The following is a 26,181-nucleotide window of genomic DNA, read 5'->3' as shown; positions in this document are numbered from 1 at the left end:
GCAGCGTGACAGGTACAGAAATGTTCAGGTACAGTAAATAAAGCATGGTCTTTTCATGAAAATGTCTGTAGGAGCTTTGAGGTGCATGTGAAAACTTTACTAAAAGAATTTTACTTTAGTGGTATGTGCTAATGTAGTAAAGGTAAGAGCTTGTCTGTTAATGTGAAACTTAATTTTTAAACATTTGAAAGCATTCCTTTGTTTTACTTAAACCTGGCATGTAAGTTCTTGGCTGTCATCTACTGTGTAAGCATATTTCTTCTCAAGAACTCTTTTCTTCACATAAGCTTGATAACCAAGGCCTCCATGCTACTAGTATGGAAGCATATACTATAGTCTCCTTTCAAATGAGACTACTTTTCTGCACATTTAGAGGATTTGACTGTAAATTCTGAATGTTTTTCCCCACACAGAGGAATCTTTATGTAGAGGTAGAACTGTAGTTTTCAATTAACCTCAAGTTCAGGTGTTCACATTCAGATATTTGAATGCTGCCTTTAGCAATCTATACAGACCAATTGCAAACAAATACTGTTTAATGAAAAGATGGAAATTTTGTCTGACCTTGTTTGATTACTGCTTGAAAAATTAGCTCCTAGTAGTAATTTCAGTTAGTTCAGACATTACAGGGCTGATAAATTTGATCTCTTATTTTCTGACATAATGTCTCTAATGCTTTAATCTGTTTCTACAGAGAGAAAAAAAAAAAAACCAAAACAAGTCCTGTTTAAAAAACTCTATGCTCAAAACTGTGTTCAGTGTTGGAAAGTTCAGGATCTGTTAGTTTTGCAGCTCACACAGGAAACCATCCACTCCTCAGCCTTAGACCTGTGCTGGCTCTTGGTCCCTGCTGCATGCACAGAAAAGGTCTGGCCCCTTGACAGCTTTGGGAACCCACATCTGACTTGCTTGTGCTTCAGGACCACTGATAGCCTCCCTCCCAGAGTGGGTGGAGTAAATGTGGAGGAACAGTTGACAGGAACAACTTCATAACTTATTGTGTTTCTCATTATGCTGCTGAACCTTTGTCCTTAGCAGGTGATGCATGTTTTGCATCCAAAAAGGTATTAGTATAGAAAATAAAATTCATTTCAGAGTGAAAGGCATTTTGATTGGACACATGAATGATCATGACTCTGTTAAAGGAATGATAAATTATCATATATTCTGTAGAATATATGATAAAATCAGTTCACTGTGCTGTACTTCTAGTTTGTAAGATATATGAATGAAGAGTTTCATTTTAATAATGCTTTTATTACCCAAGTTTAAATTAAATTCTCCAATAAAGAAAATTAGTAAGAGAGAATTATGTGATGGCCTCATGCCAAATATGGCACTTGTTTCTCTTACTCTTGTGATTTTGAGCTATTTGGTGTAAGAAAAGATACATGTTTGTTCTGGAGCACTATGAACTATTTCAAGTCCATATTAGAAACTAAGCAGAGTGCTTTATGCACTTAATGATATCATTTAAGAAAAGGAGAATTCAGTAAAATTGCAACAATGTTTTGCAGCTGTCATCTAAAGAGTATGTGAAAGATATCTCTTGTATTTTATATAGTGACAGCTTGCTGTTATTATGAAATATATTTTGATTGGTTGAATTGCAAATCAGAAGTTCCTTGAATGGAAATTTTTATTGATTTTAATTAAAACAAACCCAGAAGACAACAAACAGCCCAACACAAAACCATGTATTATCTATAATTTATTTAGAAATAAAAGCATCTAGTTCAATTCTAAGTCAGTTTGTCCAGAAAAAAGCAGGAATACTTAAATCTGATTCAATATAAAATAAGCTGAAGTTACAGAAAGTTGATTAATATTCTTTTATATTTTTAATGAAGAAATAATTCTAGTAGAAAATTTCCTAAAGATACAAATAATTTGTCTGTCATAGCTGTGTTGCTGTGGTGGTGCTATGTACCTGACTTTAAATGGGTCTCATGCTGTATTCAATAAGATCATTAGTATTCTCTCTTGTAACACTTGTTTAGCAATGATTATTAAAATATTATTATTATTATTATTATTATGTTATTTGAACATTGCTTCTGTATAGAATTCTCTAAGATAACAATAAACTTTGCTTTCTAGTTTTTCTTTTCCTTTTTTTGGTTTGATTTAATGCAGAGCCCAGTAGAGGGAGACAGAATATTTTATTTTGGGCAGAACTAGATATGTATCTCTGGTTTTGATAAGGATATAAAAGCCTTCAACCTTCCTTAAACATGAAGGGAAGTGCTTTATTACAATTGTGGTCAGGCAAGAGTTGAATGAAAAGGCTTAGCATCAGGTTCTCAAATAAATGTTATTCACAAAGGAAATATTAGTTTCCTTATGTGAAATAGATGAAAAAACAGTAACAAATGGCTTTTTAATTATAACTGAGATAATTAATATCCACATGGTTGTAAAAGTTATTCAGGAGCTCCTGACTAAATGAACTGAATGTTTTGGAATCCAGCTGCAGAAATTCAGAGGATTATGCCTATATTTATTAGTGTTGTTTGCAATCTCTTTGACTGTATCTTAACTGGATAGAAAGGCAGCATGAACTACCATCATCTGGGCATAGATTTGTCCCCTGCATGTCCCCAGAGCATGGACAGTTTTGTGGTAGAAGACTGGGCTATGAAGTCTCCTCAATTTCTGAGAATGAGGTTTTGTCTCTATAGCATCAACTTTTCTTGCAGGGTATGGAATTCAGAGGAAACTGGGAAGGCATTGACCGATGTTTTTTTGCACAAATTCATTAGGAAAGAACTGAGCAAGGTCACATTACCATGTGTACCTTGAAAAGTGCAACTTAGATATGCAAAAGTACTCATACATTTAGATTAAATTTCTATTTTCTGTCTTCTCATTCCCTTCCTCCCTCGGTCCTACTGCATTTCTGTGTCCTGTCCCATCTTACCATTTTTTCTTGACAAATGCTTTATTAGCTTTTCTTATATGACCCAATCTTTAAGTATTGGACTTCTCAGCACTGTTCTGTTTTCTCCATCCCTGCATCATGTCTATCTTGCAGTGTCTACCCAGATTACTCCCTGTCCTTGATTTTTATTTGCATTGTTCCTTGGTCCCCTTCAGATCTTCTTCTTTGTCTTTTTCCTGCATGTATTAGTTATCTATCTACTTGCCCATTTTATCCATCCATCCATCCATCCATCCATCCATCCATCCATCCATCCATCCATCCATCCATCCATCCATCCATCCATCCATCCATCCATCCATCCATCCATCCATCCATCCATCCACAAAACCAAGCCAGAAATTCACCAATTTTAGTTCATAGGGTAAAAGTTTGGTTAAAGGTGTAAGAACAACTTTAACACACTATAGTGTGGACACAGCTAATGTTGATTTGATTGTACTTTAACTTGATAAGGTTCTTGGAGGAGAGAAAAAATTTTCACAACAAAAACAATCAGCCACTGAAATAATCTCCCCTGTGGCTTATCTGTCTCTTCCCACTCACTTCCCAGTAGTTAGATGTACTGTTGTAGTTGTATAAATATGCTTTAACCTGGAACACCCCAATTGCTCTGGTTTATTTTTTTTTTTTTTAAATTTTTATATGAAGACTTGAGTTAGTGAATATTGCTGCTATGGCAGTTTAGTGGAGGTGGGCTGGGCACTGGTTAGCAAGGATTTTCTGATCCATTCTGTGTCCTGTGCTGGTTTGCCAAGAGTGAAGTAATGGAGCAGTTAGAAAAGAAGAGAACCTATATTTAGTGATGCTGGAGCTTGGTTCAGTGGGGATGGTAGCTGTGTGCTTGGTTTGTCAGATGCACTGGGCAGCAGTTCTTTTGATCTGGATGGGGAAGTTCACCTGCTGGTCCCTTGGGATGGGCATGCACAAGGCAAAATGGCTTTAGATCTAAGTGTGGTCTTAACTGACTTCACTGTTACCCAGCATTATTAATAAATTGTGTCATTTTTGAAAATATTATTGAAGACTCCTTCAAAAGGGCCGTCTGTATTGATGAATATAAAATCAAATGCCATTTGAGTAACATACTTCATTCAGCTTCAGCCAGCAAAGATTCTGGAAAATCTGAAAGCTTATTCAATTGCAATTGGAGCCTGGGCTGAGAAGGCTTACTTTTCTTTTAACATAAGGCTCAGAGGGAGGGACTGCAAACAGCAACCTTCATTGTTGTGCATCAGGGCATGAAGAAATGTTTCAGTAAGTAGGTGTGTGTCATGTTTAGTATTTGCTAATATAAATTAGATTGTGTATTCTGAGTATCTGTTTGTTAGACTAGGAGAGAGTTTGAGTGTTGTCAAACATAACAACAGCAGTGTGGAATGCAGACTGACAAATAATTACTAACAGAATAATCCTGAGGAGTTTTTAGAAGTGAATTCCATGGTTACTTTCTTTTGATGAGAATATCATATTGGAACTGGTCTTTGAGCAGTGCAGCCAGGATGCTGGGACCTGGGAAGTAGTTTAACAGAGCAGCAAGTGAGTAAATTTCTGGTCTAGCACTGTGTCCTTACCTTTAATAGGATATTCTTCTAGAGAATATCAATGTAGTACCCAGATTTAAAGTGCAATAGTGCTGCTGATGGGATGTGAACACAGAGTATGTATGATCTTGCAAATAATGAATTTTGACGTTTTTGGTCACTTGATGAGCAGTAGCAGTGGTAAGCCCTAGGGGAAGAGACCACCTCACTGCACTGTCTCCAGCCACCTCTTCAGAATGATCTGTGCTAGCCCCAGAATGCTGACTGCTGTGTGAGTCAATAGAAGCCCTTGTCAGGCTAATTAAAAATACTTAAACTGACTGCCATCTTCTCTTGCTGTGAAAATAAAACTGTAATATAAATTATAAATTGGCAATCTGTGCAGTCAGTTTCCTTAAAAATCTGACTAATTGTGTGATTGTGCAGATTTGGCACCTCTCAGAGGCCATTTTGAGGTTAATTTCAGTTTCCTAACTCCTAAGGTGAAGTAAAGTTTCTTTACTTTTCTGGTGTTGAAAAAATAATTTTTTCCTTTCTTTTCACCTTAAAAGAAAGAGGCTGGATTTGCTGTCTAATTTGGTCATGTATCAACTGAGAAGTTCTTGTGGTCATTGCAGAATATCAGATTCAAAAGGTGGCAAGAATTAAGTGCTTGCAGCATTACAGAATCTGGAATCCTCACTTCTGAGGGAAATTTTGCTTTAAGGATACAACAACTAAAATATCTTGTTCTAGCATGAAATAAAACACCCACTCACAAGAGTCAATTCCTTATGAAGCAAAATTCTGAAAGCTTGCATTTCAAACCAAAATGCTTTGTTCAGATGCCTTTTTCATTTCATATTATGTAACGAACTATTTTCAAGTAAGATGATAAAATGTTTCATCCTAAAAAGAGTCAAAATCATGCTTTTAGCATTTGGAAATCTGTTTTTATCAAGGATGACATTTTGCTATGAAGGACTTTGCTTTTCACAAACTGATATTTTATGTCAGACCTCTCCATTAAAGTGGTTTGAACCAACTGTATGACAGAGACCCTCCTGGGAACATTCAGCAAGCCATCTCTGCAGCTCACTCCCTGGCTGCTCAGCACTGGGATTGCCAAGCTGGTTAGGGAGCTGAGGAGCCCACATGCATTTCTAAACCATATGTTTTGCTTCTGAGTCTGTAGGGGTTATATGAATCCTTATTTTTCTGTGTCACATACTTTCCTAACTACTTTGTCCCTAACTCTCTGACCACTGAAGTGTCTTGTTTACCAAAAGTACCTCCCAGCCTCCTCAGAACAAATACCATCTCATAATTGGCTAAAATTTGAGCAATTCTTGGAAATGGCTTTTATCATGGGCTCCTTCAGCTATATTCTTTTGGATTTAACTAAGCAAACTCTCTTGGTGGCTGCTTTGACTAGCATCAGGAGCCAGAGGTAAGATTGCCTTTGTTAAAAGCCCTGGCAGTGTGTTTCCAGTGACTCTGGGCTGTGCTCAGTATCAGGACAGAGTATTAGACTACACCTGACTGGCATTGTTTTATTTTAAGTGTCATTCTACTGCTACTGCTAATAGGGAATTGTCTGCATTCAGAGCTGAGGTCACTGATGTTAGTAAATTCCTGGGGACAATGTGGAGCCTGCTGACTAAGAGATCTTTATGTCCTTGAGGAAGGTGCTGCCTTCTGGCTCACTGCTGCCATTCATTTTCCAGTTCAGTGAGCTGCTGTGTCTGGAGGAGTGAGATTTTCCTCAGAAAGGGAGATAGATGCCAGGGGTTCAGGGCTAGGTGGAAGCTGAGCAAAATGAGCAGCTGACCTCAGGGCACTTGCCTCTGAGAAGAGAGAGCCTTCAGCTGCCTGTTCACTCTGCCTGTTGGGCACCAAACTTGGCCCCAAATGTGCCTCACACAGAAACAGGTGGCTGCTGCTCTGAGACACAGCAGCCCTTCACCCACAGCAGTGTGGGAGACCCTGGTCAAGTAGCTGTGGTGTTCCACTTCTGTATAATCTGTGGGTCCTGTGAAATGGAGAGCCATGCTCCTTCAGCCTTCCATCTCACCCCACTTGGAATGCTTGCCCTGGTCTGTTGGATCTTTATAGTAATAACAGGATGGAGCTGCAGGTATGGTAGTCTTAGAGCTTTTATTTCAGTGCATCAGCCTCATTATAGGGTGAGACACAGGTGAAAGCTCTCACCATAACAACAGCTGAAATTCTCTTCGTTACAAGGTCTTTTTAAAAGATACTGTTTAAAGCTTACAGGCATTTGCTTAAACCAATTATTAAAGTTGTGTGTACACCTTGCTTTTAACAATGCATGCTTGTTGTTAGCTTAAAAACAATGGATAAAGGTTTATTATTAAACTTAGATTTTTCTATTATCTTCCTTAGCATATTTTCTTTCATATTTAAGGCCTATCTCTACACAGCTTAAAAACACAACCTTATTGTTTTTTGTCCTTGTATATCTGTATTCTTGCATTCTTCTGTTCTGAGTTTTGCTTTCACACAGCTTCTGAAAGTTTTCTACTTTTTCTATTTCCCACACCCTGGGAGATGGCAGGCATCTGGGCTGAGGGTGTAGTGGGGCTAAATTGGCCTGTCTGAAGTGTGTTGTGTAGGTGTGTTCTGTAGTTGGCCTCAGCCTCTACAATGAAGGGTGCACCCTGCAATGGCCACCTGAGGTGGTGAGAGAATCAGCCACTGATTATCTAACTACAAATAATTCTCTTTCTTTCCTCCCTGCCTTCCTCCCTAATAAATAGCTCAGAAGTATTTTTGATGATGTAGAAACTTGATAGGATAGTAACAATGTAGGTACAAATAAAAAATATTTTGCAGAATAAATATTTCATTGTTTAGCATGGAATGGAACAGTGAATTCAGTAAATCATTCTGTAAGCAATAATCTGGCTGCTTGATCTAGGCCTGGTTTGTGACAGAAAATGCAGATTATTTGGTATGGGGATGTACAGATCAGAGTCACAATCAAATTCTTGTCCTGCAGCATTTGGTGTAGGATGTTGTAACTATCCTTTGTCAGTGTGCTAGCAGCTGTGACAACAATGAAATTGGTTGAGATAGTGGTGCACCAGAGGTTGTGTTTATTTTGGATATGCATACAGCTTGGAGGCTGACTGCTTAGCTGCTTCTCCATATTTTTCTGTGTAACAGTAATCCTGCTGCTGTTGCAAAGTTATAGCTAACCTCACAGATTAGCTTTGTAATGCATGTAGAATTTTGACCCCACTGAATTACACTTTTCATAACAGCTGTGTCATGAGGAATTGATGTATTGCAGAGTGCTTGTTATATAAAATACTTCTTTAGTATTAGAAATGGGGATTAATGCAACAGATTATTGTGTGTGGAGCTTTTTTGATTACTTATCAAGAAATACTTGTAGTATTTTTATACTAATTTGCCTGCAAAAAGTGGTTCTCAAACTAGTGATCTCTTATTTCTCTGATACTGCAGTAACTTTGGAAGGTGGGATTTGATTAGCTCAAATTGAGGAGGCATGCTGGAGGAAGGCTGTTACTGTTTGGAAACAACAAAGTCAGAACAGCCTGTTCTCTGTCTCCAGTCCCTGTCTGTCAGTCATGACAGTAGAAATAACTGGCAGGCACTGCTGTTCCCTCTGCTCAATTGAAGCTATTCAGATGGATACTTGATAAGTTTTGTTAGTCTAATAGTTCCCTGAAAAACTGGGAAAGCTTTTACTTGGCCACCCAGGGATTACTGTGATTAAATGAAGTGCCAATTTCCACATAGGTTCAGGGAGAGTTTGTTACAGCTCATCCTGCCGCAGCTGCATGCCTGCCCTGGGGCAGGGTGTGTGCTGGCCATAGGGGCAGGAGTGGGATGCAGGGCTCAGCTGAGCAAAGGGCTCAGCCTGCAGTCTGTCTGCAGAAGTGCTCCTGTGCTTTGTTGTGTGTGTTCAGCATCCAGGCTGTAACCTAGGAGTTCATTGCACTAACTGGCAATTTGCAAGGAAGCTGGCTCTACAAGCAGTGGTGCCAAAGGCCACATGGGAACAGTGATGTGTGAGAAATACACCTGAGTATGCATTCATATTTCACAAATCTTTACAGTTCTGAACTGGTAGTAGATCTTCTTCAATACCTGCAGGTAGTGAGAGACAGAGAATCTGTGGCAAATATTGGACAATCAAGATGTAAGGGTTTGTGTATAAAGCTCCCAGTAGGGGTGGCTGTGTGAGCTGCATAACTGTAATATCATGTCATTTCAGTCTTTAATCTTTTTCTGGCAAGCTTTTGGATGTGGGAACAGCCTGAGAGAAAAAGTTCTCTTAGATTGTATGCATAGTCTTCCACACTTGTCTAGCTAAGCACTGCCTTCTCTTTTATTCTGCTGGGGGTTACACTTTTGTACAAGAAACGATGCTGTACTTTTTCCTACTGAAATGCTCTTTTCTAAAAAAGCCAAAAAAACCAACCCCAAACATTACAAACTTGTAGGATGGTTAATGGGCCTTCAGTGAAAATACCTAACAGGGTATATGGCCTTTAAGTAACACAGATGCATTTTATCTCCAGTGGTACATTCTTTGGTCACATTAGCCTTTGAAGAAAAGATTTCCTGGATACTGAGGATCAAATGGAGGATAACAGCTGCTTGGGATAATTAGTGCTAGAAATAGACATATTTATGGAGCATCAGCCAGTGCCAGCAGCTATGTTTCTGCAGCTTTGAGATAGCTTGGTGTTAAAAAAAAGATGCTAGGAAAGTGGGCTGTGGAACTTAGTTTGTCTGTATCAATAGTCCTGCTTATGATTCTGCACTGGAGCAACTCTGAAGGAAGAATTAAATGTGAATCTCAGATTTTTAAAATGTTTTTCTCCTTGAAGCTCTTAATAACCTCGATTTACTGAGCAGTAAATGAGTGATCCTCACATACCCTTGAAATTTGCCAGAGAAGTCAAGTCCATATTCCATTTTCACATTAGATCATGTTACTTACAAGCCCATCATTTATCTTTTTCTTAGTAAAAATTGGAATCTTCTTGCTATGTTTTGTCAGCATTAAAATGGCTTCTAAATCTAGTTCTCTAGAAATTATTGGTAACTTCCTAAAAATCACAGAACCTGTACTGATCCTGGTAATGGTACTGATGTTTTCCTTGCCAATATGGCCAAATACATACCATGAACAATTTTTGATTCTTGGGCTGGATTAGGCATCATTAATAGCTAACATTTTATTTTTTGTGTGTATTTGCATGATTTGCATTGTTTGTTTGGATTTTGGGGTTTTTTTCCCCAACATGTTATTACTAATTTCTTGTCTTATCCAATGCTCATTGGCAGAAATAGGTATTGAACCTTAGATCCTGAAGGAAAAAATATTATACAATGAAACTAAAGGAAGTCAGAGTGGGGACATAATCAATGTACAGAGCTGATTTTTAAAAAATGTATACTAATCTGAAGAGCTAAATGTTACTGATATAGTAATATCTAGAGAGGTCTGGAAGTCAGGTGTCTATTGAGCTGGACAAACTAGATATGACTGAATGAATAGATGGTATGATACTCCTTGAAAAACAAACTTTATGAGACAAGATTACTTGAAGGCTGGCAGAAGCAGTACATGTTTAAAGAAATAAAGTCAGTTGTCCCAAGCTATGGTAGTAAGCAGTCAGAGCCTTGTTGTTAGCCAAACTCGTGCTTATGTGATGTTGTACATGCTCAAAATCAATTTTAATGGCTCTAGGCCTCAGTACTAAATGAGCCTTTGATTAATCCTAAACTAATCCAATTCAATAAACTTGCCCTGTAAGGGTAGGTTATGAACTTAAGTTTTGTCATTTAGCTGTTAAGTCTAAAATCTTTGGGTAGTAATGTTTTTGGAACTGATAACTATTTTCTCCTCTTCATCTCACAAACTTCATTAAAAAAACTCTGTGTGAAACTTGCTTAAATGAATAATGTGTGTATTTTTTTCAGGAAGTGGAGGTGGTGGATAGAGGTTCTTTTGCTTTGCTAGCTGTTCCTATTTCTAACACTTGTAGAGTACAGCTCTGTGAATCTGTGGCCCACTTGGGAGATGAAGAGAATTTGGTGGTCTGGAGGACTTGGGGGTTACAATAGCTCCATCTACATGCAAAACTTTGTTTTTGGAGCTAGTGGCATCTACAAATGGGAAGCAATGCACACATGATCCAAAAACTGGAGTGGTGGTGCAAGCCTTGCTATTGGCTGATCAAGGTTTGTTGTTCCAAGAGCTCTATGGTGCTTACATGAGCTTCTCCAAGGAGTCAGCAGCATTCTCCTCCCCAGCTCCAGAAAGAGTCATGTTTCTGTTCCTGTGGAGCCTGTGTGTACTGGGAGAGAGGATCCATGCTGGAAGCTGGATTCCTGTCCTTGGGCAGTGCAGGGCAGACTGGCTCTTTGCTACATGTCTAATGAAAGCCTTCCATGGGCTGAACCTAGTCTTTGTTACACGTCCTTAGCATTACTGCAAATAAGTATGAATCAATGTATAAAACCTTTTATGTATAAATGTGATCCATTTCCATAATTCCTGGCCCAAAGCAAGGAGATTTCATCATTAATAATTTTTCTGCCTTTGGCAATTAATTTTTAACCTAAAATCTTTCAAAGTATTCTATTTGTGGATAAATCTTGTTTTGGGGATATAGGATCATTTTGCTTTTTTTCTTTTTTTTCATTGTGTTGGGCAGATAAAAATCCTACTGTTTCTGAAATAGCAGTTTAGATCAATGAAACTAGTGATTCACACTGTAAAATTCAATTTGTATGCTAGGTGCTAAGCAAATAATCAGATACCAATAAAGAAAGAGAAGTTCAGTTTTAGATCTGGGACCTGCTATGACCTCAATTTTTCTGCAATATTATCTTGAGCATAACTACAAATCATACCTGTCAGAATTCTTTTTTGTATGTATTGCATTAGCTTTTCTGCTGAGTTGGTGACTTATTTTTTTAAACTTCCATGTAGCATTTAAGCAGAATTTTGGAATGAGTACTGGCCAAGATAATGCATTTACTTCATATTGTTTAGCAAGGTTAGGAAACATTTCTTAACTTTTATAATCATACTTTTCAGCACTATTTTTTATTATGTAGGCTTCTTCAGCAATTTTTCTTCGTAATATATGCCTTACCAAAACAATGTTTTGAGTTTCTTTTGTAGACACAAATAATTTCTCTGATAAAAAGGTAATTTGCTCTTCAAAACCTCAATTCAATACATTACTTTGTATTCAATTTAGAAGGTTTTCTCTATTTTATCGACCATATAATCATTGCTATGACTTTTATTTCAGTTGTTAACTCTAGACTTTAAGCTGCTGGTTACTACAGCAGTTAAAATATATTTTACTTTAACAGTGCTTGCATGACATATAGCTTTCTCATGAGATGCATCTGCTATAGCTTTACTGCTATAGTTGGCACATGAAGGCAAGAAATAAAACAAATTGATTCTCCCCCTCCTTTTATTTTCATCACTATTCCTCAACTGGCAATTATAACTTCAGATTTTATTTATACATTTGAACCAAATTTTAAAAAATATAATAAGAAACCTAGATGTTGAGTTACAGACACAGCCAATTTTACAACATGGAGATATCTATCCACTTATATATAATTTTTCTCTGATTAAGAGCTTGTTAGAAGCATGTGGAGCATAGCATTTGGAAGCTTCTGCAAGCTTCTTTTTTTTTGTTGGGTGTACTTTCCTCCTTTTGGAAGACAACATATATATGAACAAAGAATTAAACATAAATTAGACTTCAGCACTGGATTAATCACCTGCTTTAATGTTTGTGCATATGTTTTCATGAGTGCTAGTGTGCTTTCTTTATGGTCATTGTAGATCTAGTCTGTCTTCCTCTTGTTGCTTTCATATCCAAAACTCTTCACAACCTGCTTTTTTCTCTGTTGTCCCATTCTTATAATTTCTTACTTAGTATTCAAGCTTGGCTTATGCCTCCTACTTTCATCCTGCCAGTGTTTTAAAACAAATACATTTTCAATTTTCCTCCATACTGGCATTTTCTTATAGATGTTTCACCATGTTGAACATGTTGATGATTAAAACCTGATCTCTTAGCACTCTCATTGACCTTATGCATTCATGGTGTGTCCACTTGAGCTCAACTCTATCATGAAGGCCATAGAAACAATAGCAGCTCTTATATTAAGAATACTGTCCACTATGCTTTTCAGTATTATCTGGATGTCAGCCTATACTTATCTATCTGCTAATGCATTTTCTTTTTTATTTTTTTTTTTAAGTGGGCAGTCTGAGGTTTTGCTGTACTTGTGCAGTAACTGTAGCAATAGTGCTGGAGCCCAGAATTAGGATTTACAGGCACTGCAGTGAAGACAGATTGCTTTAATAGTATGACAGGTGTGCTCAGTTGTGTAAGTTTGTTTTCCTCTATTATTGGCATACTAAGGTGAACTAACTGCTGTCTTGTGATCAAACAAAATTAGTTTAAGCTCCTTTTTGTTTCCCACATAAATAGTGCTTAGTTAAATCTCTGCCTTGTTCTTTCAGTGTAGCTATTGAACCATATGTTAAAATGTTGCACACCATATCTGTTTTGTAATGTTAGTAAGGTTTGGGGTTTTTTCTGATATATTTGAGGTGCCTCTGATCTGTGCTGCATGATATTTAAAAAACATAAGTCAGTTTCTATTTTTTGGGATTTCTTTCAATTCTCTTCTTTTAAGCTCTGGAAACAGTCCATTCCCAGTGATGGGCCTGGAGGGAAATAAGCCATCCTTTGTTCCCAGCCCATTGGCACTAGTTGCTATCACTTGTGTGCTCAGGGTTGCTGAATTACCAGCAAATTTAAATTCTTCTATTCTCAAAACTAGTTTGACCTAGGAGCTCCAGATGCTACAGAATACCAGCTTATTAATGGCGTAGTCATGAGAGGTGGTGACATAGGAGAGTAAATAATTTGTGAAGTAAAGCATTTGAATATTAATATATTCAGTGTTAGCTTGATGTGATTATGTTGTAGACAGGTTTAAGACAAGCTTCTGGCTTACTGCTGAGGGGTTTTTTGAAGAACTCAAAAAACCAGGAGCTTTTTTTTCTCTACTGGATTGAGTTCAGATCTGGGAGATGGATTTATGCAGGTCTGCTGCTGCTGCCTGTAGCCCTGGTACTATATAAATGTTAAGTCTTTCTGCACATCCCTCATTCATTTGAACAGTTATATATCTACAAATGGAAAGAGGCTAGGAGTAGGTTCAGGGGGATTACAGGCACATCTGTATGTCTGTTTTAGCAACCTGAATGCTTTTGAAGGCTTTCATATGCTCACCTGCATGATCCAATTGCATGAGCATCTTGTGCTACTCTATGGACAACGAAGGGATTGAGGGATTGCAGTCAGCCTTACCTGCACTGATTCACTGCCCAGGAATGTGATGCCTCCCTAGATGGGAAGCTGGTCATCCTAACTCCATCCCATTGTGCTGTAAACTGCTTTCACAATTGATTTGCAGATATATTGTATTTTCAAGTGCTTTCACTAATGCTGGAAAACTTCTCAGGATTTATCTGCCAAAAATTTCAAGAAGCAATATGGTTATGAACATTATTCAACTTGAAAGTGCCCTTACTAGATGTAACTGTCCATCACTCCCAAAGAATAAATTACAACCTGCATTGTGGGTAGGGGAATCTTGCTGTATTGAGGGAGACCTTCTTCTCCTCTCTCATCAATCCTGTCCTAGTGTATCCAAGTGTGTAGTACAGAAGGCAGGAGTGGATAATGTGTCTGGGAGGAAAAAGGGAGAATTAGGCAAAAAACCCAGAACCCCGCAAGTAAAGATCATAACAAAGAGTCTTGAATCTGAAGTTCTTGTGGCTGAATCCTGATTGTGATAGCTGAAGGACCACGTAGTGCATATGCAACTGTGAGCATCTTACATGAGTTACAGACTTGTGGATGAATTTCTTGTTGAAAGACATATACCATACTAAGCAGTACTATTTTAATGATTGTCTCTAGATTAGTCACCAATAAATATTGCTAAACAACATGGAAGCAGATGTCTTTTCAGATATCTTACCCATAAACAAGAGAATTCACCAGCTCCTCTGTCATAAGCTCACCAAAAACAAGTGTGATGTTTTAAGGCTTCCTTAAAAAGAGGGCTGTATTAAAGTGTAATTACCATGCTCACAGTTTTGGAAGGGGAAAATAAAAAACAAGGTTATGTGCCTGAAGTCTAAAGGAAGAGGAAACATTTGACTAGCTGCATGCTTCCTTAGAGTAAATCATATAAATTTTGTTCTCTGTCCTGGAAATCATAGATGTTATTTCCTGTCCATTGTGCAGTTTATATTTGTGCTGAATACCTTTGTAGACAAGACTGGTCCTGCAGCTTTTGTCTGTGATATCTAATATAGGACACAACAAGGTCTTGACCTCTTTTGTGACGTTTGTGTACAAAGTAATACAAATGATGACTAATGCAATGGAAAGGTTTAAAATATTACAGCAGTGTTGATGAGACTATGGCGTGTGAACACACTGCCCCATTTTCCTGAGCCCTGTTTTCAACAAGTACATAGAATTAATCTTCTCTAGGCACAAATACAGTAGGAAAAATTTGATTTTGTATTTTTTCTGGAGCCATCCTTTGTGCAATAAAGACAACCCTGGATTACTTGTCTGGCAACAGAAACCTGCTTGATGGCAGAATTGAATCTGTTAATCCATAACCATGTTTCTCCCTCTGCATAACACAAACCTCTCCATAGACTCCCTTGCTGGGTGCTCCTGCAACAGTGATGCAAACAGATGCACAAAACAGTGCTACAGGTTTGTGCTTGGTGGTCCACACAGTGATTGCAGGGAGCTGGTGGATCACAACATGCACTCCCTGCATTGTCTGGGACAGCACATCAGTACCAGGGCTGTGGACAGAATATGGGCAGTGCAGGAGGGGAGCATCCCTTGCAGGCTGAGTGGGAGAAATGTTGGGCTGTGCTACCTCACAGACTTTTGTGTTCAAGGGAACTTTTGCATTAATGCTGTAGCATTGCTGTAGCACCAATGCCCCTGTGGAGTCAAGGACCCTACATGCCAGAGACCTCTTTTCATGCTGTCAGAGGTGGCTCCATCTTGTGCGTTGGAGGAGTGTGAAACTCCAGGTGGGTTGTGTTTGTTTTTAGGCTTTTAGGATCAAGCAGAAGGAAGCAGGGTGCAGAGGGGATGTTTAATAATAGAACATACGTAGAATTGGGTAGGATAGGAATTTTGTGCTCCAGAGGTGGAGATGGTTTAATGGTCTAAATGTATTTAAAATAGTTTTGCCTTCTGGGAGAATCTCAAACTAGCTTACCTTTTCTTGTCTCTAATGTGGACATATTTAGTTCCATTTGTTTTCTCTTGTATACTGTCATTTCAAAGAGAAATATTTATTTTTTTTTGAGCCTCATGGTGAACTACAATACATATCAAAACATATTTGTTTATTTGCTTCTTCTGTAGAGCTGTTTAAAACCCTGTGGTAATAGGGTTACATTTTCTGGATACATTTTTTGGGCTCTTTAAAGTACTATGTGGAGCTCTGGAGTTTAACAGACAGTGGCCCTATGATTTGGTCAATACAACAGGTCTTTCCTTGTGGTTGCAATACATTTTACCCCCTCATCCTAGTGATATATAGTTCTTTCAGATATTTGCTGTATTATCAGCTGCTGTAGTGCTGCTGTTTAAGTGTCATTTCCAAAATCCTCTTGGACTATTCATATTATAGTTTTATCATACAATATATTTACTATATTTTTTCATGGCTACATGTAATTTGAAGTAATTTTTTGCTGACATTGGTGTTGAGAATTGTGGCAAATAAAGTCCCAGAGTTTTACTGTTTTACTGAGATGTTGAGATGCAAATCAGAATCAAGGGAGGTCTCTACAATTTTCTGTAAAATAAGGAGGATGTGGAAGTCATGAAATGCATTGACTCAGCTGAAGATATCTTATCATTTTTAGTCTTTTAGTTACATTCAGTTTTCTTAGCACACATCAGAAGAGAAGTGGTGAATTGTGTGCCTTCTAGTAATCCTGGGCTTGGGCAGTTAAAGTTCTATGCAAACAAATAGATTCTTTAAAAGTGAGATTGCTCTGTGGTCCCATTTCTGCTGCTGTTCCTGTCAGTGCCCCACCTGTTGGTGCTCATTGTCCTTTTCTGGCAGCCTGTGTTTTACCTCATTGTTCCAGTGCAGGCAGAAGCGAGCTAAAGAATGGAGAGGTTTAAGGTAAATTTGGTCAAAACCTGCCGTTGATCTGGGGACTGACCATCCTAAGGTTCATTGTAACAAAGGAACAAGAGTACACATCATATTCTTAAGAAATTCTCTGGCTTTAAAATGGCATGTGTAGCAGATGGTGGTGAGATTGTAAGGAGGTACCAAATAAGGATGTAAGGTTTTTCAGTAAGTGACTCTGTTGTGTGGGAGGGAGTACATGAACTAGAGAGGGAGGAAAAAAAGCAAAGTCTCATGTTGATTATTACAAAATACTGGAGCTGAAATATCTTGCCTAGCCAAACGTTTTGATTTTTTCCCCTCAAAATCCTTTCTGAATGTCATCTGTCTTGTCTATAAATGCAGATGAGGGCTTGTGGACATGACCAGACTTCCATGCACTGGTGGATCAAACTAAATTCATGAGGGTCGACACGTCTTGCCACAGGCAGATTAGAGGCTTTGCCTGATCAGTGATTAAACCCAGTGCCATCCACTTTTCTAGAAGCTAGGTTCTAGCCCTTAAGATATGTATATGTATGCTTAATGGGAGGCTTATCTCTGCATCTAAAATCCATTTTACTAATGATCCAGTGAGTCATCAAACCTATTAGTATGGCTTGGCTCTTTCATTTTGTCTCCTGAAGTTCGATTTTGCATTTTTTCCTTCAGAATAACATTATATTAATTGGCTGGCATGCAGGAAAGCTCCTTAATGGTATGCTTGGAAGTATCTGTGTGCCCAGTCACAGTATGATTGTCCTGATTGCTTCCAGTTTTCTTGTAGAGACAAGGGGACAAAGAGGAGAAATAGCAATTATGGGGATACCAAATTCTCATTTTGAGAGCTGGTTATCTTCATCAGTTAAATATTGATGTCTTTCTTAGACCTGATTTCTAATTGTTTAAAAATTGTAGGTAACAACATTTTAATGCAATGACTGATTCTCACTGTCTGGATAATGAGTGGTTTGTGAAACTTTGGTTATGGTTTCTGAGACTTTGGGCAACAGCCTGTGGTATTGGATTAGTCAGTTTTGAAATGATCCAAGAATGATGTGGTGCTATTTGCAAAAGGTGCTCAGGCAACAGGAGAATAATATTACAGAGATAATATGGCTATTTCTGTATTTAAATGTTGCTGTTATAGTCCCATTGGTACAATCTGTACACCTAGGGAGACTAATTGATTTCAAATTTCATGCTTTAACCACTAAATCATCTCCAGCTGGCACTGAAATAAAGTGATTTGCATCATCTACATCAGCAGGGAAGTGTCACCTTTGTTAAAAAAAGAACCACCGACACACAGACTTAATTATCTATTCAAAGTGCAAGTTAACAGCTCAAATGTAGTGACTTTTCTCCAAAACTCAAGCAGATATTTAAAGAGGCATGATCAAAATCACACTTCTCTGAAAGCTTAACATTGACTTCTAAAGATAGTTATAATTTATTTTAAAAAAAGGGCTTGAGTCTGTTTTATATTTTGTATCTTTTATATGATTTGCTTTGCTGCTTATCTGTTGCCAGTTTTCTCTCTTCATAATGTGACTGAGAAGTGCATCTTTTTAATAAAGGAGCAAAATGTTTCAAAGCTACAGTTGTTGGCAGGTAGACTGAGACTTCTGGTCCTTGGCCTTTGAGCCTGACTAATGTGGTGTGATAAATCTGCTCTCCTTCCACAGCAACGCTGAGTGGTTCAGGTTATAGAAGCTATCATTATTGCAAATGCTTTTCCTTCTTGTCAATCAAACCACTAGTTTGAGGATCTCTGAAACCCTTTTAAGATGCTCTTAGGCCAAAAAGCACTGGAAAATGCATCTAATAAAGTGCTTTTGAATAGCTTCTTTTAACTATTTAGTGCATGTGTTGTTACTTGTAAGTGCTGTTGCAATGTAGATTCATAGAAGAGGCTGTTATTTTAGCTGAGGATGTTCAGGGTCTCTTTGCTGGAGAGTGAGAAACAGAAACTGTGCTGCTGCTGGGGCTGTCGGTGGGCAGGACCCCAGCCTGCTCTGCTGCTCAGCACTGACCTGCTGTTCAACTCTTCACTCTCCCCCTGCTCCATGGCTGGGAGTGCATGTGGGACTCCTTCCAAGGACACCTCTTTGAAAGGGGCAGCAAGGACTATCTATTTCTGTCCAGCTGTAGGCCCGAGTACCACGGTAGAAGACTCTGGCGGATATTTAGCTCGTTACATTCTCGGCAGAAATGTCAGTGTTGCCGCCTGTTAACAGTGTCAAGCGAGCTTGCCCGCATTGCCCGTGGCGGTGCCGTGCAGCCCGGGGGCTGTGCAGTGTCCTGAAGCGCTGTGGCACAGCTGAGCCCCACCACTACCGCCGGGGCTCCCTTAATTTCTAACCAGAGCTGCTGCTCCCCTCGCCCGCTGATTCCAGGTGGTGCTGGAGGAGGAGGAGGAGAGGCTGCTGGTTTATTCAGGCAGTGATGCTAGGATTGTGGGCGGGAACAGATTTTTTTTTTCCTTTCCCCTTTTTGTCTTTCTCCTCTCCTTGTCCTCGCTGTTGTCTCCGGCACTCGGGCTCGGCTGTCTGCAGTGCGGGTCGCCGCACGCCATGCCCCGCAGCCCGCCGCCCTAGGGCGAGCCCCGGGCACCATGCGGCAGGACAGGCTCACGGGCTCGCTGCGGCGCGGGGGGCGATGCCTGAAGCGGCAGAGCTCGGGCGGCGGCGTGGGCACCATCCTCAGCAATGTGCTCAAGAAGCGCAGCTGCATCTCGCGGACCGCGCCGCGCCTGCTGTGCACCTTGGAGCCAGGTACCGGCGCCGGCCGGGCGAGGCGGCGGCTGCCGCCCGTAAGCGGCTTAGCGGGGCGGGGGGAGCGCCCGGGGCCTGGGGGCCGGCTCGGAGAGGAGGAAGAGGCGGCCGGCGGGCGATGAGGGCCGCGGGTAGGGGCGGCGGGGCGGGGGGCAGCGCCCGGGGCGGCCCCGGCCCGAGGCAGATGCGGCAGCGCCGGCGGGGCCCGGCCGGCTGGGGAGCCGCGGTGGCGGCCTGGGGCCGGCGGCGTGTCCGGAGCGCGGGGCTCCGGGGCCGGGCCGGCCTGGAGCGGGCAGCGGCGGGGCCTGCGAGTCGCCCCGGGCTGGGGAGCGGTGGAGGCAGCGCGGCGGGAGCGGGGCGGCCCCGGCGGGGAGCGGAGAGCGGGGGGCAGGGCCGGGCCCGGCGGGAGGCAGCGCTGCCCCTGCCCCGGGACTCCTCCTGCCCGTGCCCGCCCGGCCCGCAGATCCCGGCTCCGCTCTCCAGATCTCCCGGTCCTTTCCTTGCTCCTCCCGCCCGGCGTCGCCGCCTCGCAGCGCTTTTGTGTCGTCTCTCCCTGCTGCCTTTCTCCCTCCGTCTCCTCTGTCCTGGGCTCGGCGACTCAGCTTTCTGCCAGTCTCTACCTGAAGTCTCCTCGCAGCCCCCAGACCTTTCCCGATAAACCCGCTAACTCTTGACCTGCCGGAGACCCCTCCTCCCGCCCAGCCTTTGTCTGCGCTAGGGTGTTGTCTAAATTTGCAACCATGCCTATTCCAAGGGGACGGCATCAGCTCCGCAGCTATGTTTTCTAGATCTTGCTTCGGTATCGAAATCTTTTAAGAACTGGGTGGTCAGAAAACAGGGTGTGTTTACTCCAGGGAGGTGGGCTCTCAACCGAAGCACAGATGGGTGATCGTGACTGCTAGGTTCTAGTTGCCTGCCATCAAAATTTTGGATTTTTAAAAAATGAAATATCAAGAAATTTAAATTCAATTTACCATTTAAAAACCATCACTTATAGCTAAAACGCTGTTGCTCTGTTGCCTAATTTTAGGCATTTATAAAGCATGCAAGTAGGAGATTCACTGAAACATAGAGCAATACAGGAAAATAAATAAGGATCAGTTTCCCATTGTACTAGCTATGTGTGCATCAAGCACACAATGCTCACTGCCTCTGTGTTTGAGGTGAGTTTCAGAAGCTGTTATTAGTAAGGTCTCAGGTACATTTTGGTACAGATTTATGGTGTTGCTGTTTTCAGGGAGATTTCCTGACTTGTAATTCTCAAAGACCCCTGCTCCAACAGTAGCCTGCTATTATCCCAGGTAATGACGTTATCTGGATAATGACACTCTTGTATTTACACTCAGACAAAGAGCAGGGGATGCGATTGGAGGTGTAACTGTGAATGCTGTAATCATTAAAATCCCACTGGTTTGGGGTTTTCATATTGTTCATGTGTAGGTAAAGACAATAACCTGGTTCAGGATATATGTTTTCATGGAGTAGTGGGCATGGGACTGCTGATCCCTTTAAAAATATGCCGGATGAAATATTCTTCAGATTTACTTAGTGTCTGTACTGTGAGGTTTCTCTGGACTGGAGATTTTTAGATGTGCTTTGATACATCCCAGTGAGCTCTGGCTCCTGATACAAGCAGTTTCATACAGAGTTACTCCAAATGCTACTTCTAGAGATAGATTGCAAGGCTAAGAATCTATTTGAAACAGCAAGCAGCATAAGGTGATAGTTTACATTGACACTTCTTTTTTCTTGAGTATGGACTCCCACTGCACACAAAGCTGCTTTAGGCCTTTTTCCTTGTTTACTTTTGATAAAATATTTATTTGCATTCTGTGGGAGAGGTTTCAACAGCTGTGAAGTACAGCTGAGAACCTATATTGCTCATTTGCAAGCTTAAAGCTGTGTCTTTGTAGCTCACAAACATGCATCAAAACACATAGTCTTCCTACTCTTTCTTCTGGTTTGATATTTCTGAAAAAAATTGCAGATTTTGTCCTATCCTTTTGTTTAATGTTGCTGAGGCTGGACTGGGAATTTGATTCTGTCACCCAGGTACTTGGCTGACAGTATTTTTCTCCCCTCTTGTGGCTCTTTGTGTGGTTCTGTGCTACATTTTGGTTATTCAGTGGAAGTCTGCTAGAGTTTGGGAATCCTAGAGATATAGTCTTCCCTCTTACAGCCTTTTCTTGTCTGGAGTTCTATATTTTACACAGGAAAGCTTACAGGACTGTGGTTTGGGGGGCGTATATTTTCCTATTTTTAAATTATTAAATTTTTAAAATAACTTTTCTGCAGTGGTTTCTGGTGACAGGTTTGGAAGGGCATTGAACAGAGCTTATTTTGGCATTCCCCTACCCTTCAGAAATTTGTTGTCAGGCATGTACCTTTGTGTTTCCTTGTATTCCTGGAGCTAATAATTCCAGTGTGTTCCAAACATATTCCTGCTGATATGAGTTAATGTGATTCTCAGATATGAAGAATCAGTTGAAAATGTATGAACTGGAGGTGATACTTAATATGTCAGATGACACTATAGCCTGGCTGATTTGATGTGAAAGGGCTGAGTTGTACTGACACCACTTACAGTAGGAACTATTAGTCTTTGTCTTGTGCATCTATGCCAGGCTGTCCCTGCTGAGAAGCGGGGAAGAAAAGTTCTCTTAAGGTTTGAAGGACTCTTTTTTTCAAAAAGCATGTGTTTATGTAGTGGACAGGAATGTGACCCAAAGATGGAGGATTGTCAGAAATGGGAAAAAACAGTGAAAATGGATGTGGTAGGAGTGGGGTGCTGATGGGGGAAGAAACTATTGGGGAGTCTAAGTTAGTTTATGGAGAGAAGACAACTGAATAAAAAAGGGGGAATGGTGGAGAAAGGAAGGATTAGGAAACCAAGAGAGGTTGAATTAGGGATAGGCATTAGTTTCCTTGAAGCTCTAAAGTCAGGGACAAATTCCTTGAGCAGAGTGCAGAAACTGCATGTAGTAAGATGATTCTTGTGCCAGAAATAAGTAATGGGCAGTGAGATGTTAATCCAAATTTTCTGGTTACCTTCCTCTGTATGGTTGCAGCTCTTTTTTTATATTTTTTTTTTAAATGTTTACTTTCTGTATTTTTTATTAAGCAATAATATAATTTTTTTATTTTAGGAAATAGAAATTCTTTAAAATGGATAGAAATGAGGAACAAGTTGTATATGCTCTGGGGTTCATTCCCCATGGTTCTTCCCCTCCCAAAAAACTGTCACATAATTTGATTTGGAAAATACTTCTAATGGAGAACAAATAAAGGGACACAGATTCTGTGGCTTGTACAAGAAGTTGTTATGCATGGCCTGACCAAGCAGTTCCTCACCATACTGAAGAGTGTGTGCTGCATAGTCTGGTGTTACTGTGTGGTGTAATTCTCATTTACAGTAATTTTCACACCTGTCTTAATTGTTTGCTGTGATTTAATTAACTTTTGTAGATGGATGATCTCATTTCAGTCTCATTTGAAGGGTCTCATTTCAGTCTCAGGAGGGACATGTACATTGACTGCAGTATGAGCTCCCTGGTCATGATGCTCATGTAACTATAGATAGATTTTGCCTTGCTCTGAGATTTTATCTTGCTGTATTTGAGCTTTTGAAGACCTGGAAGTATCTGCTTTTGTCTTTCTTAGGAAGCTTCTAAGACAGAGAGTGAAGTTGTTACTGGGATCTTTTAGGTCTTAGAAAACTGTGAAGTAATTAATATTTGGCTGCTGGGTTGGAAATGAATATATGGTTATTTTGGAAGGCTGTTGGTTCTTTGCTACAAGTTAGTGTTAGGGAATGTGTCAGCATCTGTTACTTTACCAGAAGGAGTCCTTGGTCATGATACATTTCTGTATGATTTGGGTTTTACAGTACTTACTTTTTTTTGCTTAAGAATAAAGTTCACATTTTCCAATTTCAGCAAATGTGATACAATTTAATCTTAGTAGGTTACTGGCATTGTTACATTGCTTTGAATTATTATGAAAAGGTTTATCTATTAGGAGTTCCTGCCAAGTGCCATTGTACTATTGGGAGGAATACTAATAAACAGTTATTTCCAGGAATAGCTATTAATCCTTTAATATTTTTTCAAGACATATCTATTATGGTTTGAAGTCTTTATTCTTCTAGATCTGACAAGCATGTCTTTTAGATCTGAAGCAGGGAAACTAAAGCACTAATCCCCATGTCTCTGTGATACAATTCTAAAATGCTTGAATTCTAAATAGTACTGGAGTTTGTGTGATTTTTTTGTTGTTGTTTCTATTCACTCACCCCCAACAAAGAAAAAAAAAAAAGCCATGGAGAAGAAGATTTTGTCTTTAAATATATATTTATCAGGTAGTAAGGCTTTAAAATTGCTTACCACCATGTCAATATGCAAATGCTCAAAGGCATTTTACATTCCATGAATAGCAAATGCCACTACAGTTGAGTTTTCTGTCAGACTTGTAGGTTTAGACCTCTAAAGAACAGGGTATTACTGGTGAGTTGATTAGCATGGATATTGCATGCTTGAAACCTTGCAGGATTATCATCTCTTTGGGGTTTCTGTGTGTATGTGTGTGTGTGTGTACACGTTATATATATTTATTTCTATATTTGGCTTCATATTCTGGAAAGATGAGAAGCTGTGTCTTACATGATTGTAAATATGGAACAATACCATTGCATTAAATTATGGAGAGAAAATAGAAGAGGGTTCTGTTCTTTGTGCCTGGAGATGGCAGGGAGGGGATGTGATCTGATGCTGTGTTCAGCACCTGAGTTCTGGACAGCGGCATTTGAAGGACCAAGGAATTGTACATTCAAACTGTGGGATGGAAAGCAAATTAAACATTTTACTGTTGATCATGTTCTGGCATACTCCAGTGCCACGCTGGAATCCACTTGAGATCTGGTATTTTATGTAATATTGTATGAAGAATTAGTAGGCCTGCTTCATAACAAGTAAAATAGTTCACTCATATGGCCAAAATGAAATCTAAGCTTAGATAACAATACTGACCAAATGTGCATTATGGTCTGAGGAATTATTAAAAAGAATATTTTCTGAACAGTAAAATCATTTCAGCACACCAAACTTATAAATTAGTTTGGACTGGTTTAATGTTAAGAATGATGAACATAAACTGTTTCTGCACATGTATTTTTCTGTGGATGCACATGACAGTTTGCAGTGTACTAGTATAATTTGTAGAATAGTGAACTATATGAATATTAGTGAAATGAGTTGTGCCAAACTACATAATTAAAGAGCACGTTACTGCATTTTAAAAACATTTTGTCTGTGTAGTTCTTAACATGTTCCTTGAATCTACTGTGAAGAAAAAATTCATCAAAACAGGTTGAAATGTAGTTGTTAAAACAGGAAGATAAAATTTTGTGTTCTTGTTTTGACTGTGGGATTTTTGTGTTTGGAATTTTTTGGCTTATTTTTGTCTTCTGAGCTAAATGAAATAATGATCTTTTTTCATTTTTCTTTCTAGGGGTTGATACTAAGTTGAAATTCACTCTTGAGCCATCATTAGGTCAAAATGGTTTTCAACAGGTAATTTGATTTATTTTTCTCTTGAGTTTGTGTAGGAGTGGGTTCTTTGCAGTCAAGATGCTTGCCCTAGTTCAGAAGTGCATTTGTCATTATAATATTAAATGAAAGCATATTATTTGCAATTGCATCAAGAGCTGTTTCATTTGTATTTTTAAAATGGAGTAGGCTTTCCTTGTTTACTCAGATATTCCCTAAATCCTTCTGTCCTAGAATATTTTACTTTTGTCCCATCATCAGGTAATTAATCTGTATCTTCCCTGTGAGTGGATTAAGCAGTTAAACTCTGAAGTGTGTGCAGTAAAATGAAATTAATGTGCATGTCTGCAAGGTAGTAAATGCTGCTGTACTGTAGCATTAAACTATGATGGATATTTTACATTTTTGGATGCTTTTGCTTTTAGTGGCATGATGCCCTCAAAGCAGTGGCCAGACTGCCGACAGGCATCCCAAAGGAGTGGCGGAGAAAGGTAGGTACACCTGTGTGCCTTGTGGGCCATCCTGCCTGTAGGTTTCTCAGGAGAGGTGAATTACATCCCTATTATCTGTTGGTGGGTTTTATAAGAAATATTCAGACATTTTAAGTTGTACTGGATTTTCCCTTGTTTACATTATTCAGTGACAATCCCACAGGGCAGCTGGAAAGGCTGAAGAGACAGGTGAAGATGGTGTTTTTAATAGTTGGGTTCTTTCTGCTTGAGGCTTAGGTAACTTATTCTGGTGCAGATGTTATTGCTTCATTCTGTCAGTCTCAAGAAATTGCACTGGTGAAATTGCTCCCACAGCTGAAGATAACTGAAAGGAGAACATATCTGCAGTGTAGACTGTCACACTTAAGTTGATAGATGCTTAATGCTGACAAGAATGCTTATAGAAACAGTTATTAAGGAAAAGGCAGATTACCAAAATTATGGAAGTTCAGAGTCAGAAGTGATGTAGAATGTCAGAGTGCACCATTAACGGGAAATTGCACTGAGTTAGTGTTGTAGGAAAGGGTCCATTGGGATTTTGCTAGGCTTACTTTATTGCATTCTTCAGTGTTTGAAGTCCTCTTGTATAAAAAGAGGCATGTATATAAATTTTTTTCT

General features: G+C 39.6%; 1 protein-coding gene across 4 annotated transcripts in view; it reads left to right on the top strand.

Annotated features, from left to right (window-relative positions):
• Positions 1 to 26,181, top strand: part of TBC1D30 (TBC1 domain family member 30) — a 52,093-nt gene that overhangs the window by 3,415 nt on the left and 22,497 nt on the right. For 2 of the 4 annotated variants that reach the window (XM_079303928.1, XM_079303931.1), the window contains exons 3-4: positions 25,035 to 25,096; positions 25,498 to 25,563. In XM_079303928.1, the coding sequence (XP_079160054.1) occupies positions 25,035 to 25,096; positions 25,498 to 25,563 (128 nt within the window). Of the gene's footprint in view, positions 1 to 18,839; positions 19,530 to 25,034; positions 25,097 to 25,497; positions 25,564 to 26,181 lie in introns of those variants that run through there. The other 2 variants (XM_079303930.1, XM_079303929.1) reach the window with 2 other exon arrangements.

The sequence above is a fragment of the Erithacus rubecula genome, assembly GCF_903797595.1.
Source record: "Erithacus rubecula genome assembly, chromosome: 4".
Taxonomy (NCBI): domain Eukaryota; kingdom Metazoa; phylum Chordata; class Aves; order Passeriformes; family Muscicapidae; genus Erithacus; species Erithacus rubecula.
This window is presented reverse-complemented; position numbering and strand designations above follow the sequence as displayed.